The sequence below is a fragment of the Haliaeetus albicilla genome, chromosome 22, assembly GCF_947461875.1.
Source record: "Haliaeetus albicilla chromosome 22, bHalAlb1.1, whole genome shotgun sequence".
Lineage (NCBI taxonomy): Eukaryota > Metazoa > Chordata > Aves > Accipitriformes > Accipitridae > Haliaeetus > Haliaeetus albicilla.
This window is the reverse complement of record NC_091504.1, coordinates 4,474,729-4,492,542: the sequence shown is the minus strand read 5'-3', so window position 1 is coordinate 4,492,542 and position 17,814 is coordinate 4,474,729. Positions and strand designations below refer to the sequence as shown.

General features: G+C 51.2%; 1 protein-coding gene, 1 long non-coding RNA gene and 1 pseudogene across 2 annotated transcripts in view; 1 reads left to right on the top strand and 2 right to left on the bottom strand.

Annotated features, from left to right (window-relative positions):
* LOC138690402 (uncharacterized) overlaps positions 1–17,814 on the bottom strand; it is a 110,014-nt gene that overhangs the window by 50,709 nt on the left and 41,491 nt on the right. The gene's annotated exons all lie outside the window — the stretch shown is intronic.
* On the top strand, positions 3,035–5,910 carry LOC138690369 (olfactory receptor 14I1-like). The gene is made up of 2 exons (XM_069809313.1): positions 3,035–3,679; positions 4,894–5,910. Exons 1-2 carry the CDS (start codon positions 3,427–3,429, stop codon positions 5,847–5,849), a joined length of 1,209 nt encoding a protein of 402 aa, XP_069665414.1. The 5' UTR covers positions 3,035–3,426; the 3' UTR covers positions 5,850–5,910.
* On the bottom strand, positions 12,975–16,674 carry LOC138690595 (olfactory receptor 11A1-like; annotated as a pseudogene).

The following is a 17,814-nucleotide window of genomic DNA, read 5'->3' as shown; positions in this document are numbered from 1 at the left end:
TGTGTTGTCCTTCCAGCAGACATCCGGGTGGTTCGAGTCCTCATGAGGACCAGGGCCTGTGAACACCAGGTTTCTGCCTGTTGCCTGAAGAAGGGCTCACCTGGTGCTTCCTGACCAGGTGCTCTGCAGCAGGCACCCTCTACAACATCAACAGTGCTGGTCTGCCTGCTAATCCTGACCCAGAAGCTCCTCGCTGGCTCATCACCCATCCCAAGGCAGAGCTCCATGCATTCCTGCTGACCTGCTCAATAAAGGACCACTGCCCCTCCTTGCCTTCCCAGCTGGTCCTTCCAAAGAGCTTTCATCCTGCCTGTGTCTGCTTGAGTCTTTCTCCCTTGGGCACAGCAGCTGTCTGTGCCACTGAGGTCTACGAGGAGACAGGTTGTTCTCATGGCACTGGGGCCTTATTGTCTCCTCGCAGCCCCTGGGAAGCCTGGGCACTGTCATAGCGTTGTCCTTCACTTGGCATTGCACATCCCACACCAAACTGCCTCCAGGAAGAGCCCTGAGCTCTGTGAGGGACAGGATCTCCCTTCCCAGAGGCTGCGGCTTTCCACTCATGACAAAATCTACATTCAGGGCTTGATTCCTTTGGCCACGTAGAGAGGCTGTTGCTGTCTGAGATGTCCTGGGGTAGCTTGGAAACATGACACGGGAACTTCAGGAGCCCTTCTGGAGCATTAGCTAGTCACCACCAGAAAAGTACCCCTGCATACCTCGTTTGAGGCAACTTCTCTCTCTCCGTTAGCTAGAGGGAAGACTAGACAACTCAATCAGTCGTAGACATCTGCACTGAGCCTAATGTTGAGTGAGACCAGTCTCATCTATTGCTTCACCTAAATCAGCGTCACACGTCACATACTCTGGAGGGGATGAAAAGGGAACGTGGTTCGATGATCTCGGCACTCCTTTAGGAAGACACTGTAACAGATAGGTAAGATTTGGTCATCTAGACCCAACGTATTTCAATGACACTGGTCACTCTGCTGCCCTGCATCAGGGGAGAAAACTCGACAGCAGAAACCTCAGCGTGTGACTCTCTGTGTGCCAAGAGTGAGGAGGGGCATGGACAGTCCTGGGCAGGGAGGGTTTTGAGGGGGGCACTGGGCTCTTGGCAAGACAGAAGATGATCTTTTTTGAGGGATTGGCCTTTCTGCTTCATAAAACAAAGGGTTTTCTCAGCATCAGAGCCACCTGCACAGTGCCTTTGCCTACCTGTAATCACAGCTTCCCATTATCTGCTCTAACGAGTCCCTGGGGAGGCTGCATCAGGAATGGCCCTCAGTGGGACCCATTAATGCTTTGGGTTTTTCTTCTGACTTGGACTTCGTGAGAGATTTCTTCTATCTCCTCTCAGGATCTCAAGTTCATGGACTCAGAGGACCAAATACACGACACAGCTCATTAAAATTAACAAAGCCCTCAGGAGTCATGTCTCTTCCGTCATCTTCATCAAGTCTTTGAGACTTGTACTGCTAATTAAAGAGGTTTCAGGAGTGGAGTGAAAGGGAAAGATTTCAATGACCACTTTGAAGATGTGATAGCAGCCTTCCCCAGTTGATCCTCATCCAGGGTCTCCTAAGGAGGTCTCGACCAGTAAGAAAAGCAGTCCCTTGAGGTCCGACACTGTAGGGACAACCGTGCTCCTCACCTCCCCAGCCTTGCCATTTCTCTCATTGGCCACCTGCGTCTTACCTCACTTTTCCTGACATCAGACTTCTCCACTGAAGTCTGCAACTGGAGGTGACAGCTCCTTTGTGCCAACTTCCCCCTGCTTTCCTTAGAGAACTGGCTGCACACAGTTCTGATAATTATAACAAACTCCAAAAAAACCCAAAGTAAAACAGGATATATGACAAAACACACTTCTCAACTGGATGGTAAGTGCAAGCTGCCTCCGATGAGGTTCATCTTCCTTAGGGGATAACCATACAAGAGTTATTTTAGATGAACAGACAGGACATGATAAATATAAACATAATTAAAGACGCAATTAAGCAGACTACTGAAAGGCAGGAAAGTTTTTTCCCTCTCCAAAGCTCAGAGCAGCAACTGGATGGGTGAGAGGCATATGAATGGTCACAAAGTAAGAGGAAGGGAAACCTCGAGAATAATGGAAAGGGCATATGTCCAGTTAGTCTGCTGGAAAGGTGACTTCGGACATGGTCAATTTAGACAGGACAGGTGGAAATACCAGACAGATTACTCAGATTAAATGTACAGTATAAGACACAGAATACTGCCAAGGCAAGTACAAGGGATGATCAACGTATCTTCCCCCATGATTAATGCATATCCTGTAAATTCACATTTTTGGCATGATAGAAATCCCACTGACACTTTATGGAAACTTTTGAACATTTCAGCTGATGAAAAGGTGCTCCTTTTTTAAAAATTAAAAAGGTTTCCTAGGTTTTCAGGCAGAGTTCCTCTGTCTGACCATAAGCCCCCAGTGCCACCTCTAGAGCTTTACCTGAGGTACGTGCCTGGGACTGCCAGCTGTCAGAGAGGACCTGCAGGAGACCAGAGCCCTTCAGGTGCTGCAGATGGAGCCTGAGCAGAGGGTCCCAGGGCATCTAAACTGGCATCAGGCATCTGTGTCCCTATGACTGCATCCCACCCCAGTACAGGAAATCCCCCCAAAGACGAGTATATTAGTACAAACCAAAACACAACGAGGAGGACAAGAACATCTGTGACATCCCTGCCCTGAATGGGAATTGCTTCTCTGCAGGTGGCGTGTGGTCCCTGCCAGCCCTGGCATCTCATGTAGCTCTGTGGGCCTGCATGTGAACATTCCATAGAGTACCTGCCCTGGATTCTGTAAGGCAAGGTGCAGCTGAACATGAGACAGCTGCCAATGTAATCAGTGGAGAGGTAGGAAATACAGCTGATGGAGAAGAGAGAGACTGAGCTCTCCCTATGGCCCAGGGGACAGTTGTTCAGCTGAATCACTCTGTGAGCTGCCCTGAACACCATGAGTTCAGCTGCCCTTAATTTGGGCATCAGCTGTTACTTCAGATGGCCAAAGGAACTTCCCAACAGCCTCCAAGAGGATGCCCCCAGATGTTGTCCTGTCTCTATGAACTGCTCCATTGGCATTTGCAGTTAGGACCACCTCTGGCACCTCAGATGTCACCAGGTATTTGCGTCTCCCTCCCAGCCTCCCTCTCCATTGATTAGCATGGGAGCAGAGACAAGGAGCTCACATGCCACTGCCTATTTTGTGCACACCTGAAGTGAGGCAAGAGGAGAGGAATCCCAGCTCCTGTGGGTTTGTGGCAGTCGTCACAGAAGGGAGCGGAGTCCCCTTCCAGCACCAGGACGGCACACCCTGAAGGAGATGCCTCGATTGACTCAGCTGTATCTGTTCCCGCAGAGGGGCAAAGGGGATCCCTCCCTGTCCCTGTCCAGGTGTCCTGTCTCATGGTGGAACAAAGGAAGGTGATTCTCATGGCCAACTCTTTTTCTGATAGAGGAAAGGACAGTGCTGGCAATAAGTGTCTCTCCCCAGCTGAGGGAGAGAACAGCAGTGATTTGTTCCATCTCTTTCACAGCAGCTTCCCCTGGAGCCCCAGGGACCCCAGGAGGGAGCCCAGAGAGGGCAGAGAAAGTGCTGCCTTGGGCTGGTCCTGTGCTGCTGAGCTGTGCCGGGCTCCTGGGGCGGAGGGAGCTCATGGTAAGTGGGCAGTGGTGCAGAGAGACAGCTCTGCCCAGGAGCGGCTCCTCTGCAAAGCGCAGCAGGGCTGAGGGCACTGCCTGCAAGGTGCCAAGAGGAGAGGAGTGAGGCAGAGAGAGGTTAAAGAGTCTGGGGTGGGAGGATGCTAGGAGCTCACTGACGGCAAAATCTTCACAGCCCTCTACATGGTAAGTCTCTGAGCTGCAGCACAATGATAGTGAGTATCCTGGAGGGATCTCCGAAGGCTGGTTCATCCCACTGCCTGCAGGATCTTTCAGGAGGACTCTGCAGTTTCCCTAGTAGAAAGGAGAAGGATGTGCTCCAGAGCAGGGCTTCCCTGCTGCACTCTCAGTAGGACAGGGCATGGCAGCTGCCTCCTCCTGGGGATGATTGCAGGGGTGAGAAGCCAGGTGTGCAGTGAGGGGTGCCCAGGGCTGTCCTTCCGAGCAGGGTCCCTGCGCTCCTGGGGGCTGTGTGCCGGGACAGGGACTCTGCTGCCTGCCAGGGTCAGCACTCAGCCTGCCCGGGGAGCTCCTCACAGCGCTGCAAAGAGAATCTGTGGGTGGAAGCAGCAACCCCAGGCAGGGCAGGGTCCTCCTGCTGTCAGGAGGGTGCTGCGTGGGTCAGGACTGCTCAGAGCTCCAGGTCGCTCCCAGGATATCTCTGGAGCTGATTTTTCAAGAGGAAGGTCAAGACAGGGGCTAGCTGAAAAGGAAGGCACTTTCCAGTCTCTGCTGTTTCCTGCCCTGGTGGGTTGAGGACACAGTGGGTTGGTAATCGAGTTTGTACAATGATGGAGACTCCTAGAGCATTACCCCGAAAGAGATCAGACAGTTTGTGAGGCACCTCACAAATTCCCTTCCCACATTTCTGCCTACAGACAGCACCAAAATCACCTTTGTGGTTTCTTCAGGGATGATTTGACCTGCTCGTCAGGACCTGATAATAGATAACTTCCCTTGGCCAGTGGCCATCTGATCAGTCCCGGTTTCTATTTACCTAGTTAAGTATTACCCATTACTTTCTCCTCCTAAGCCGACAGCAGAGGCAACTGTTCCCAGTGGCACCCTCAGTGGTCACCAACCAGAGCTCAAGGGACCTGCCAAAGGTCTTCCTGAAAAGGAGAGAGGTAGTTTGAGGGGTTTCTAAAAAAATGAAGTAGGTGTTGCTCACAGAAGGTGACTAAATTCCCACTTTTTTACCTCCTTGAACAGATCCCCATGCCCAGAGGGACCAAATGTCCAACAGCAGCTCCATCACCCAGTTCCTCCTCCTGGCATTTGCAGACACATGGGAGCTGCAGCTCTTGCACTTTGGGCTCTTCCTGGGCATCTACCTGGCTGCCCTCATGGGCAACGGCCTCATCATCACCACCATAGCCTGCGACCACCACCTCCACACCCCCATGTACTTCTTCCTTCTCAACCTCTCCCTCCTCGACCTTGGCTGCATTTCCACCACTCTCCCCAAAGTCATGGCCAACTCTCTCTGGGACACCAGGGCCATCTCCTACTTGGGATGTGCTGCCCAGGCCTTTCTGCTTGTCTTTTTCATTTCAGCAGAGTATTTTCTTCTCACCATCATGGCCTATGACCGCTACATTGCCATCTGCAAACCCCTGCACTACGGGACTCTCATGGACAGCAGAGCCTGTGTCCACATGGCAGCAGCTGCCTGGGGAAGTGCTTGTTTCTATGCTTTGCTGCACACTGCCAATACATTTTCAATAACTCTCTGCCAAGGCCATGCCCTCGACCAGTTCTTCTGTGAAATCCCCCAGATCCTCAAGCTCGCCTGCTCAGATGCCTACCTCAGGGAATTTCAGCTTCTCGTGTTTAGTGCTTTTGTCTTTTTGGGGTGTTTTGTTTTCATTGTGCTGTCCTATGTGCAGATCTTCAGGGCGGTGCTGAGGATCCCCTCTGAGCAGGGACGGCACAAAGCCTTTTCTACCTGCCTCCCTCACCTGGCCGTGGTCTCCCTGTTTCTCAGCACTGCCATATTTGCCTGCCTGAAACCTCCCTCCATCTCCTCCCCATCCTTGAATCTGTTGGTGGCAGTGCTGTACTCAGTCGTGCCGCCAGCAGTGAACCCCCTCATCTACAGCATGAGGAACCAGGACCTCAAGGATGCAGTGTGGAAATGGATGACAGAATTTTTCCAGAAGCTGTAGTGTCCATCTTCCTCAGCATATGACTCATAACGTAACTTATTACAGGCCCAGCCTTTCTTTATTAGTTTTAGTTGTTGTCATTGTTATTGGGTGAGGTTTTTTCTTCTCTCGCTTTTCGTTCTTGTGATAATGTTGTCCACAAAGACATGTGGACACCCCACTTCATCATCTACCTCCCTCGTGTGACCCAGCGACTGTGAGAACAAGGAGCTATACTCCTTCTTTAATTAAACAAAATAAATGTACTTGCAGTGACTCTAGTGACTCTCTAGTTAGAGAAGAGGTTATAGCAGCATTCTCCAAGTGATAATGATCCCGAGTGTCTCCTCAGGAGGTCTGGACAGGTAGAAGAAGCAGTCCCTTGAGGTCTGACTGTGTATGGACAACCTTGCTCCTCACCTCCCCAACGCCACCATTTTTCTCATCAGCCCTCTGGGACTTACCTCACTTTTCCTTGCATCAGAAATCTCCACTGAAGTCTGCAGCTGGAGGTTACAGCTCCTTTGCACCATCTTCCACCTGCGCTCCTTACAGAACTTGCTTCCCACAGGCACAGAAGGATTTTTCACCTTCCGTTGTTCCACCATGAGACAGAACACCTGGACAGGGACAAGGAGGGATCCCATTTACCCCTCTGCGGGAACAGATACAGCTGAGTCAATCGAGGCATCTCCTTCAGGGTGTGCAGTCCTGGTGCTGGACGGGGACTCCGCTCCCTCCTGTGATGACTGCCACAAACCCACAGGAGCTGGGATACCTCTCCTCTTGCCTCACTTCAGGTGTGCACAAAATAGGCAGCGGCATGTGAGCTCCTTGTCTCTGCTCCCATGCTAATCAATGGAGAGGGAGGCTGGGAGGGAGACGCAAATACCTGGTGACATCTGAGGTGCCAGAGGTGGTCCTAACTGCAAATGCCAATGGAGCAGTTCATAGAGACAGGACAACATCTGGGGGCATCCTCTTGGAGGCTGTTGGGAAGTTCCTTTGGCCATCTGAAGTGACAGCTGATACCCAAATTAAGGGCAGCTGAACTCATGGTGTTCAGGGCAGCTCACAGAGTGATTCAGCTGAACAACTGTCCCCTGGGCCATAGGGAGAGCTCAGTCTCTCTCTTCTCCATCAGCTGTATTTCCTACCTCTCCACTGATTACATTGGCAGCTGTCTCATGTTCAGCCGCACCTTGCCTTACAGAATCCAGGGCAGGTACTCTATGGAATGTTCACATGCAGGCCCACAGAGCTACATGAGATGCCAGGGCTGGCAGGGACCACACACCACCTGCAGAGAAGCAATTCCCATTCAGGGCAGGGATGTCACAGATGTTCTTGTCCTCCTGGTTGTGTTTTGGTTTGTACTAATATACTCGTCTTTGGGGGGATTTCATGTACTGGGGTGGGATGCAGTCATAGGGACACAGATGCCTGATGCCAATTTAGATGCCCTGGGACCCTCTGCTCAGGCTCCATCTGCAGCGCCTGAAGGGCTCTGGTCTCCTGCAGGTCCTCTCTGACAGCTGGCAGTCCCAGGCACGTACCTCAGGTAAAGCTCTAGAGGCGGCACTGGGGGCTTATGGTCAGACAGAGGAACTCTGCCTGAAAACCTAGGAAACCTTTTTAATTTTTAAAAAAGGAGCACCTTTTCATCAGCTGAAATGTTCAATAGTTTCCATAAAGTGTCAGTGAGATTTCTATCATGCCAAAAATGTGAATTTTCAGGATGTGCATTAATCATGGGGGAAGATACATTGATCGTCTCCTGTACTTGCCTTGGCAGTACTCTGTGTCTTATACTGTACATTTAATCTGAGTAATCTGTCTGGTATTTCCACCTGTCCTGTCTAAATTGACCATGTCCGAAGTCACCTTTCCAGCAGACTAACTGGACATATGCCCTTTCCATTATTCTCGAGGTTTCCCTTCCTCTTACTTTGTGACCATTCATATGCCTCTCACCCATCCAGTTGCTGCTCTGAGCTTTGGAGAGGGAAAAAACTTTCCTGCCTTTCAGTAGTCTGCTTAATTGCGTCTTTAATTATGTTTATATTTATCATGTCCTGTCTGTTCATCTAAAATAACTCTTGTATGGTTATCCCCTAAGGAAGATGAACCTCATCGGAGGCAGCTTGCACTTACCATCCAGTTGAGAAGTGTGTTTTGTCATATATCCTGTTTTACTTTGGGTTTTTTTGGAGTTTGTTATAATTATCAGAACTGTGTGCAGCCAGTTCTCTAAGGAAAGCAGGGGGAAGTTGGCACAAAGGAGCTGTCACCTCCAGTTGCAGACTTCAGTGGAGAAGTCTGATGTCAGGAAAAGTGAGGTAAGACGCAGGTGGCCAATGAGAGAAATGGCAAGGCTGGGGAGGTGAGGAGCACGGTTGTCCCTACAGTGTCGGACCTCAAGGGACTGCTTTTCTTACTGGTCGAGACCTCCTTAGGAGACCCTGGATGAGGATCAACTGGGGAAGGCTGCTATCACATCTTCAAAGTGGTCATTGAAATCTTTCCCTTTCACTCCACTCCTGAAACCTCTTTAATTAGCAGTACAAGTCTCAAAGACTTGATGAAGATGACGGAAGAGACATGACTCCTGAGGGCTTTGTTAATTTTAATGAGCTGTGTCGTGTATTTGGTCCTCTGAGTCCATGAACTTGAGATCCTGAGAGGAGATAGAAGAAATCTCTCACGAAGTCCAAGTCAGAAGAAAAACCCAAAGCATTAATGGGTCCCACTGAGGGCCATTCCTGATGCAGCCTCCCCAGGGACTCGTTAGAGCAGATAATGGGAAGCTGTGATTACAGGTAGGCAAAGGCACTGTGCAGGTGGCTCTGATGCTGAGAAAACCCTTTGTTTTATGAAGCAGAAAGGCCAATCCCTCAAAAAAGATCATCTTCTGTCTTGCCAAGAGCCCAGTGCCCCCCTCAAAACCCTCCCTGCCCAGGACTGTCCATGCCCCTCCTCACTCTTGGCACACAGAGAGTCACACGCTGAGGTTTCTGCTGTCGAGTTTTCTCCCCTGATGCAGGGCAGCAGAGTGACCAGTGTCATTGAAATACGTTGGGTCTAGATGACCAAATCTTACCTATCTGTTACAGTGTCTTCCTAAAGGAGTGCCGAGATCATCGAACCACGTTCCCTTTTCATCCCCTCCAGAGTATGTGACGTGTGACGCTGATTTAGGTGAAGCAATAGATGAGACTGGTCTCACTCAACATTAGGCTCAGTGCAGATGTCTACGACTGATTGAGTTGTCTAGTCTTCCCTCTAGCTAACGGAGAGAGAGAAGTTGCCTCAAACGAGGTATGCAGGGGTACTTTTCTGGTGGTGACTAGCTAATGCTCCAGAAGGGCTCCTGAAGTTCCCGTGTCATGTTTCCAAGCTACCCCAGGACATCTCAGACAGCAACAGCCTCTCTACGTGGCCAAAGGAATCAAGCCCTGAATGTAGATTTTGTCATGAGTGGAAAGCCGCAGCCTCTGGGAAGGGAGATCCTGTCCCTCACAGAGCTCAGGGCTCTTCCTGGAGGCAGTTTGGTGTGGGATGTGCAATGCCAAGTGAAGGACAACGCTATGACAGTGCCCAGGCTTCCCAGGGGCTGCGAGGAGACAATAAGGCCCCAGTGCCATGAGAACAACCTGTCTCCTCGTAGACCTCAGTGGCACAGACAGCTGCTGTGCCCAAGGGAGAAAGACTCAAGCAGACACAGGCAGGATGAAAGCTCTTTGGAAGGACCAGCTGGGAAGGCAAGGAGGGGCAGTGGTCCTTTATTGAGCAGGTCAGCAGGAATGCATGGAGCTCTGCCTTGGGATGGGTGATGAGCCAGCGAGGAGCTTCTGGGTCAGGATTAGCAGGCAGACCAGCACTGTTGATGTTGTAGAGGGTGCCTGCTGCAGAGCACCTGGTCAGGAAGCACCAGGTGAGCCCTTCTTCAGGCAACAGGCAGAAACCTGGTGTTCACAGGCCCTGGTCCTCATGAGGACTCGAACCACCCGGATGTCTGCTGGAAGGACAACACAGCAGGACACATGCGATCCAGGCGGTTTCTGGAGACCATCACTGATAACTTTCCGAGAATGCAGAAAATGGGCTCAGAAAGCCAAAGCCCACCTGAATTTGCATCTGTTGAGGGATCAGAAGAACAAGAGTGTCTTCTGCAGTGACATCAGCAGCAAAAGGAAAGGATGGGGACAACCTGGGCCCGCTGCAAAACGGAGCTGCAGCCCCACTGACAGAGGAGGCAGAAAGGGCCGGGTTACTCAATGCCGCCTTTGGCTCAGTCTCTTCCGGTGAGACCAACCTTCAGGAATCCCAGGCCCCCAAGACTTGAGGGAAAGTCTGGAGCAAGACAGACAACCTTGGTGGAGGAGGATCAGGATAGGGAAGCTTCAGACAAACTGGATATGAAAAAGCCAGTGGATCTGACAGGATGTATTCATGAGTGCCGAGGGACCTGGCCAATGTCTTTGCGAGGCCACTCTTGATTCCCTTGGAAAGCTCACGGCTCTCAGGTGAGATTTCTGAGGACTAGAAGAAAGCAAATGTGACTCCTACCTTTGAGAAACACGAGCAGGAGGAGCCGCGGAGCTGGTCAGCCAGTCTGCCATAACACCCTCATGGATACACTGACCAAGTATAGACTAGAGAAGTGGAAAGTGACGTGGACGGAAAAGCGGCTGAATTGCTGGGCTCAGAGCTTTGTGACCAGCAGCACAAACTCCAGCTCGAGGCAAGTCACTAATGGTGTTTCTCCAGGGTTCAATATTATGGCCAGTTGTGTTTAATCTCTTGTGCTGGTTTTGGCTGGGATAGAGTTCAATTTCTTCATAGTAGCTTGTGTGGGCCTGTGTTTTGGATTTGTGATGAAAATAGTGGTGTTTTAGTTATTGCTGAGCAGTGCTTACACAGCATCAAGGTCTTTTCTGCTCCTCACCCTGCCCCACAAATGAGTGCTGGGGCTGTACAAGAAGTTGGGAGGGGACACAGCTGGGACAGCTGACCCCAACTGACCAAAGGGATATTCCATACCATATGATGTCATGCCTAGCAATAAAATGCTACAGGAAGAAGAAGGAAGGGGGTGGGAGAACAAATTTATAGCTGTTATAGCTGGTTAGCTATTAATTGGCAGGCTCCTGTGCTTGCTGTGGGGCTTGCTTGCCTTACTGTATGTTAGAGTCTAGTGCTCGTTAGTTGCTGCTTTTGGCTTTTGCTGCTTGGTGTACCACTTGTCATCTTACTCTGCTGTGCCTGGGAACATTTTGGTAACAGCAATGGCCATGCGCCTGGACTGGGAAATGACCAGGGCATGGCCAGAGATAAAAATGGCCCATGTGGGGGCTGGTTTCTCCCAGTTGCCCTGGGGAAACTTCTCCAGAGGGTCCAGGGACCATGGCACAGGCCAGCTTCTCTCTTCTCCACCTTTGATACCTGGCTTCCATCTCCATCAGACCTGGCTTTGTACCACAGTCACTCTTCTGAGTCTCCATTCACTGCCCACCACAGGGCACGTGGAGAGTCCCCGTCCTCTCCTCACTTTCCCTAGAATCTTCTTCTATTTCCAAATGTCCTTGCCTTGTTTCCAGAGGGAACAATAGTTGCCATCAGCCCTGCCCTACAGGTGGCAGCCTAAGGTTGTAATGGGGAGCTCATGCAGCATCTCCACAGCCCTTGGACACCAAGGCAGAAGCCTTCAAAACCAGCACTTTGTGTCTAATAGATCCCAGTTGTATTGCGAGCTTCTCCCGCCAACACAGGGAGAAGAGAAGGAGAAAAGGCACTTTTAAAGTCCAGTTCCTTGGGCTTGTCCTGGGAAGCAGGTTTATAAGGAGTGACCAGCCTTTGCAAGGCTGATCTGTTAAAATGTTCAAACCATTGAAGGAAGAAGAACGAAAAAATCCCACAAAACAGGTGATGATAAGTCAATCGCTTGCCACCTCCCACAAGCAGACCGATGCCCCACCAGTCCCCAAGCAATGGCTACCTACCCCAGACCCCCCTCCCCTCCATTTTTGTCACTGGTCACAATACTATATGGCATGGAACATCTGTTTGGTGAGTTTGGGTCAGCTTTTCTGGTTGTGTCCCCTCCCAACCTCTTGCCCACCCCCAACCTACTCGCTGGAGGTCAGAGTGAGAAACAGAGGAGAACTTTATGCTGTGCAGACCCTATTCAGCAATAGCTAAATCATTGGTATGTTATCAACACTTTTTTGGTCATTGCTCCAAGAAACAGCACTGTATGGGTTGCTCTGAAGAAAATGACCTCCATCCCAGTCAGAGCCAGTACACTGGGTCAAAGCTTTCTAGACCCAGGATCATCCAAGGATGAAGGAGCTGGGGCAAGGGACTGGGTGTCCCAGTCTCTGTCCAAGATGTAGAGTGAAGAGAGAAGAGGAGCCTGAGCTGGAGCCCAAGGAGCACACCTGGAGCAAGGACTTGCTCATTTCCCTGGGAACAGAGGAGGCAAAGGGGAGGGGAGGGAGGTCCAGGTGGTGATCTCCTTTTAGCCCTCAGAAACAAGAACTGCTCACCTCACTCCAGGCTCCTCACCTCCCCTTGCAGCAGGAGAAGTGAAGGCTTCTTGCTCAGCTGCTCACCTGCTGCATCCCCAGCCAGTTCCAGAGGCGATGGCTGCAACAGAGCCTGGCCAGAGGAGGAAGGGGAGATGCATGGGTGTCACCCACACGAACCACCCAACAGGAATGGCCCATTTTGCCTTGGCAGTGCAGTGAAAGTAGACCTTTCTTATTGGCTGACATGCACGCTTCACGCTCTTGCAATGTGCACCCCAGGGGAAGATGATGCCCATCCTGGGAACCCACAGCTGATCCTCATGACACCCTCGTGATGGCCCTCGAAAAGTACTCACATATTATGCCAAATACCTTTTCTTATCTCCTCCAGCAAAGAAAACCTTGACACTTCAAGAGTTTGCAGACGTCAAGACGACCAAGGTGTTTATCATCAAGGAAAAAGGCAACCCATAGCATTTGCAGCATTGCTTCTTAAACAATAGTATTTCTCTCTGAGGACCTTTTGCTTTCTTCCCCTTGCCACTCCACAAGTGGTCTCAACGCCATGCACTTCTGAGGAGCCAGCTGGTATCCAGAGCTTTCCCATTCAAAGGAGCTAGAAGTGTCTTTGTCCTGTGTCACCAAGGTAGCAGGAGCTCTGGGTGCAAGCCAGGGCTTTCCTGAGCATTTTCCTCAGGGCCTCCCTCACCTCCCTGTTCTGCAGGCTGTAGATGAGGGGATTGACGAGGGGTGTGAAGGTGGCATAGAAAAAAGAGAACACTTTGTTGAGCTGCCTCAGCAGGGCTGTTCTGGGCAGCATGTAGACAATGATGAGGGTGCCATAGAAAACAGTGACGACAGTGAGGTGAGAGGAGCAGGTGGAGAAGGCCTTCTGCCTGCCAACGCTGGACGGGATCCTCGGGATGGCAGCTATGATGCACACATAGGAGGCCAGTGTGAATGGGAAGACCACGTTCAAGAAAGATAGTAATAAAGTTACTAGTTTGGCCACCCTGGTGTCACTGCAGGAGAGCTCCAGCAATGGGGTAAAATCACGGAAGAAGTGGTCAATTGCCTGTCCCAATCCAATATCGGGGAGGATTCTTAAACGATCCCAAGAGCGAGATTAGGACACAAACGAGGTCAGATGCCGTACAATCTTGCAAGTTTTGTTTCCTATAACAACTGATAATGGCGACAGGACAGAGGGAAGAAGAAAGGAAAAAGAGGCAGACCTAAGCAAGAAAATGGAAGAGATATAGCAAGACTAGTTACCACCACCACGAAGCCAGCAACATCCTGTTGACTCGGTCTCGATGCAGGTTATAGAGGGTCCAGGTTCCGGGTTCCAGCCAAAGTCCCAGTTCCAAGCGCTGCAGGTTCTCTTCAGTTGCTTTTCAATTGTAGTTGCTTTTCAGGTGCTTTTCAGGTTTCTTTTTGAGGGAGGAGTACGCAGTTCTTTTATTTTCCTGGTCCCCATGATTTCTCCGAAAAGTCCACCCATTTCCACGGAGCTCATTACCATACGTGCTGCCCTGTGTTCCTCCATGGGCGCATGCCCAGGTGTTCACGGTGGTTTCTTCACCTTGCTTGTGGGCAAGCACAGCTTGGTAGGCACTGCTAGCTTCAGGCGGATATGGTGGTTTCTTCAGGGACATTTTGTTTCCTTCAGCGCCTACTCCCCCACAGCAACAGGATGTTGAGGCTCTTTGCAGCAGCAATGTCAAGACAAACGTTTCCAGCCAACACAGTCTCTTACTTTGCCTTAGGGCCACAGACCTGCAGCTGGGACAAGAGCAATGTGAGTACTCCAGATACCAGGGAACCCCAGAGTCAGGACCCAGCCACCAGCTGGTGACTGATCTTGCAGGTCATGAGGCTTGCATAGAGCAGAGGTCGGCATATGGCCAAGTACTGATCATGGGACGTGGCTGCCAGCAGGTAACTCTCAGTAGCTGCACAGGAACCAAAGTAATAGAGCTGAGCGATCCAGCCATGAGCAGAGATGGGGCCATTCCCGGTCAGGAAGCTGGCCAGTAGCCGGGGCAGGATTGCAGAGCTGTAGCAGGTCTCCAAGGAGGACAGATTGCCCAGGAAGAAGTACATGGGGGTGTACAGTTGCCTGTCTGCCACCACCAGCACAACAATGAGGATGTTCCCAAGCACAATAACCGAATAGATCATAAGGGTGAGGAGGAAGAGCGGTGTCTGGAGTGAGAGAACATTACCAAATCCCAGCAGGAGGAACTCCATCTGCGAGGTCTCATTGTTCCAGCCCTTTTTCTCCATATGGCATTGTTTGTCTTCCTTTCCTGCATTTGCCACCAAGAAGACCTGTAGGAAAGGGAATGCATTTCTGCATTTTCTTTCAAGAAGAGTTAGGAACCACATTGCTCTCACCAAAACATAAGGCCCTACTACTATTTCTTTATTCACAGACGTCTCATATTGCCCTGAACTAGGAAAGAAGACTTTCTTCCTGAGGAAGAACCTCCTCAGCCTAAGAGAGCCCCTTCTGACCACAGATGTGAGTTATCCCAGGAAGGTTCGTCTTCCCCAGCGTGGCATAAACAGATCCCATTCAACTTGTTCACAATGTCACAGCTTGCTTTCCTGTGCCAGAGGGTTTTCCCAGTAGGACCCAGCATAGGGCTCTGGGATAGAGATCCTTCTGTATTGAGGCAGGTCAGAGATGTGTTAAGGAAAACGAAGCCCTTTCTCCAAAAAAGACACCTGGGAGGGGTGTCCCCAAGGTGGTGGAGAGTGTGTCAACACCTCCAGGCAGCGCTGACTTCCTGGAAACAAGATGCTGAGGAAGGGCAGCTGAGCCAGGGACATCTCTGAACTTGGTGAACAGGACAGGACAGTCCTCAAAAAGGCGATCACCTCCCCTCCCTTCAGATGACTGCATCTTCATCAACTCACAAAGAATTAGAACGCCTCAGGCTTCCTGAGGCAGAGGGGTCTGGCTTGTTGGGGGCTGAAGGGAAAAGAGCCATCGCTATGTCCTTCCAGTTAGGAATCCTCTCCCCAGAGGTTCACAGGGGCCTCCCTTGCTCCTTTGGTAGCCAAGGGGAGCAAGTGGGCATGACTCCTCCCAGCCCTGTTGGACTTCCCCATCAGGAGAAGCATCTCCTCTGCCTCTGTCCTGGATGGAAAGGCAGGAGAGGGAGGCCCAAGGCACACAGACCTGTGTGCTCTTGATCCAGCAGTTTATCCTGGGAGCCTCACACCAAAATGTAAGTGCTGGGGGTCCAAGTCCAAGCTGGACACATGAAATTCTCATCCTGTCGGTGATGTTCAAGGAAGACGGGGATCTCCTTTGCCAGCGCACTGGAAAGCAGTGCCTTGCAGCTGCCACAATCTACATCTTCTCCACCAGAAGCCGCCACTGCCAATGGCTGAGAGTTACCTTGAATGCCTTTGCTGTGTTCCTCTGTTCCATGCAGAGGTTGCAGATACCCCCAAGGCATCAGTAGTGGTCCCAGAAACCCATGTCCAGGCTATCCCATCCCATTTCTTTTTTTGTAGGCTCCCATCGGTATGGTTGTACCGGTTTTGGCTGGGATAGTTGGTTTTCTTCATAGTAATGCATACGCTGCTGGTTTGAACCTAGGAATAAAACACATCGATGTTTTAGCTGTTGCTGAGCAGTCCTTACACAGCATCAAGGCTTTTCTGTTTCTTATGCTGCTCCGCCAACAAGCAGGCTGGGGGTGCACAAGTTGGGAGGGGACACAGCCAGGGCAGCTGACCCCAACTGACCAAAGGGATTTTCCATGCCATATGACATCACGTTCAGCAGTAAAAGTGGGGGGGGTGGGGTGGGGTGTCAGTCTTTCCAAGGGGAGCCTGGACGGGCATCGGTCTGCTGGTGAGATATGGTTAGTTATTACCTTCGTAAAAAATGTGATACCCTCAGCAACAGCAGCCTCGTGGTTGGGGTCTGCCGCAGGCTACCTGATCAAGAGGAGGATGTCAGTGAAGTGTTCTTACTTCAACTGCAGGAAGCATCACACTCTCAGGCCCTGATCCTGCGGGGAGACTTCAACCACCATGACATCTGCTAGAAAATTGGCACAGTGTATTGGGTTTATGTGACAAGGTTTTGGTAGCAGCAGGGGCTGCAGGAGTGGCTTCTGTGAGAAGATGCCAGAAGCTGCCTCCTGTGTCCGACAGAGACAGTTCCAGCCATCTCCAAGATGGACCTGGCACTGCCCAAAGCTGAGTCCATCAGCAACGGTGGTAGCGCCTAGTTAAGAAAGGGTAAAAAAGCTGTGGAACAGCACCTGGGAGAGAGGAGTGAGAACATGGGAGAGAAAAAAACCCTGCAGACCCCCAAGGTCAGTGAAGAAGGAGGGGGACAAGGTACTCCAGGTGCTGGAGCAGAGATTCCCCTGCAGCCCGTGGGAAAGACCATGGTGAGGCAGGCTGTCCCCCTGCAGCCCATGGAGGTCCACGGTGGAGCAGATATCCACCTGCAGCCCATGGAATAACCCTTGTCAGAGCTGGTGGATGCCTGAAGGAAGCTGTGACCCCGTAGGAAGTCCATGCTGGAGCAGGTTCCTGGCAGGACCTGTAGACCCATGGAGAGAGGAGACCACGCTGGAGCAGGTTTTCTGTCAGGAGCTGTGACTGCATGGGGGACCCCCGCTGGAGCAGCCTGCTCCTGGAGGACTGCAGCCTGTGGAATGGACCCACGCTGGAGCAGTTTGTGAAGAACTGCAGCCTGTGGGAACAACCCATGTTGGAGAAGTTTGTGGAGGACTGTCTCCCGGGGGAGGAAGTGCACGCTAGAGCAGGAGACGAGTGTGAGGAGGAAGGAGTGGCAGAAAAGCGTGAACTGACTGCAACCTCCATTTCCCGTCTCCCTGCATGTCTCAAGGGGGAGGAGCTAGAGAAGCAGGGAGTGACGTTGAGCCCGGGAGGAAGGGAGGGGTGGTGAGAAGGTGTTTTAAGGTTTGTTCTTATTTCTCATTATCCTATTCTGATTTCCTTGGCAATAAACTCCATTAATTTCCCCAAGCTGAGTCTGTTTTGCCCATGACGGTACTTGCTGAGTGATTTCCCTGTCCTTATCTCAACCCATGAGTCTTTCATCCTATTTTCTTTCCCCTTTCCAGTCGAGCAGGGGGACTGAGAGAGCAGCTGGGTGGGCACTTGGTGACCTGCCAAGGTCAACCCACCAGACACAGCAAGCTGCAAGCAGTCTAGGAGACTCTTGAGGTGCACTGAGGATAACTTCCTAATCGAGGTGATAGAAAGTTAAACCAGATACAGTGGGTTGACCGATAAGGACAGGGAGAGATCACTCACCAATCACCATCACAGACAAAACAGACTCAACTTGGGGAAAATTAACTTAATTTATTGCCAATACAACCAGAGTAGGGTAATGAGAAATAAGCAAATCTTGAATCACCTTTCCCCCACCCTTCCCTTCTTCCCAGGCACAG

Coding starts and splice junctions, on each gene's coding strand:
- LOC138690369 (XM_069809313.1), top strand. CDS start 3,427: ATGGTGGAACAAAGGAAGGTGATTCTCATGGCCAACTCTTTTTCTGAT. Junction 3,680..4,893: donor TGGGGCGGAGGGAGCTCATG/GTAAGTGGGCAG, acceptor CTCCTTGAACAG/ATCCCCATGCCCAGAGGGAC.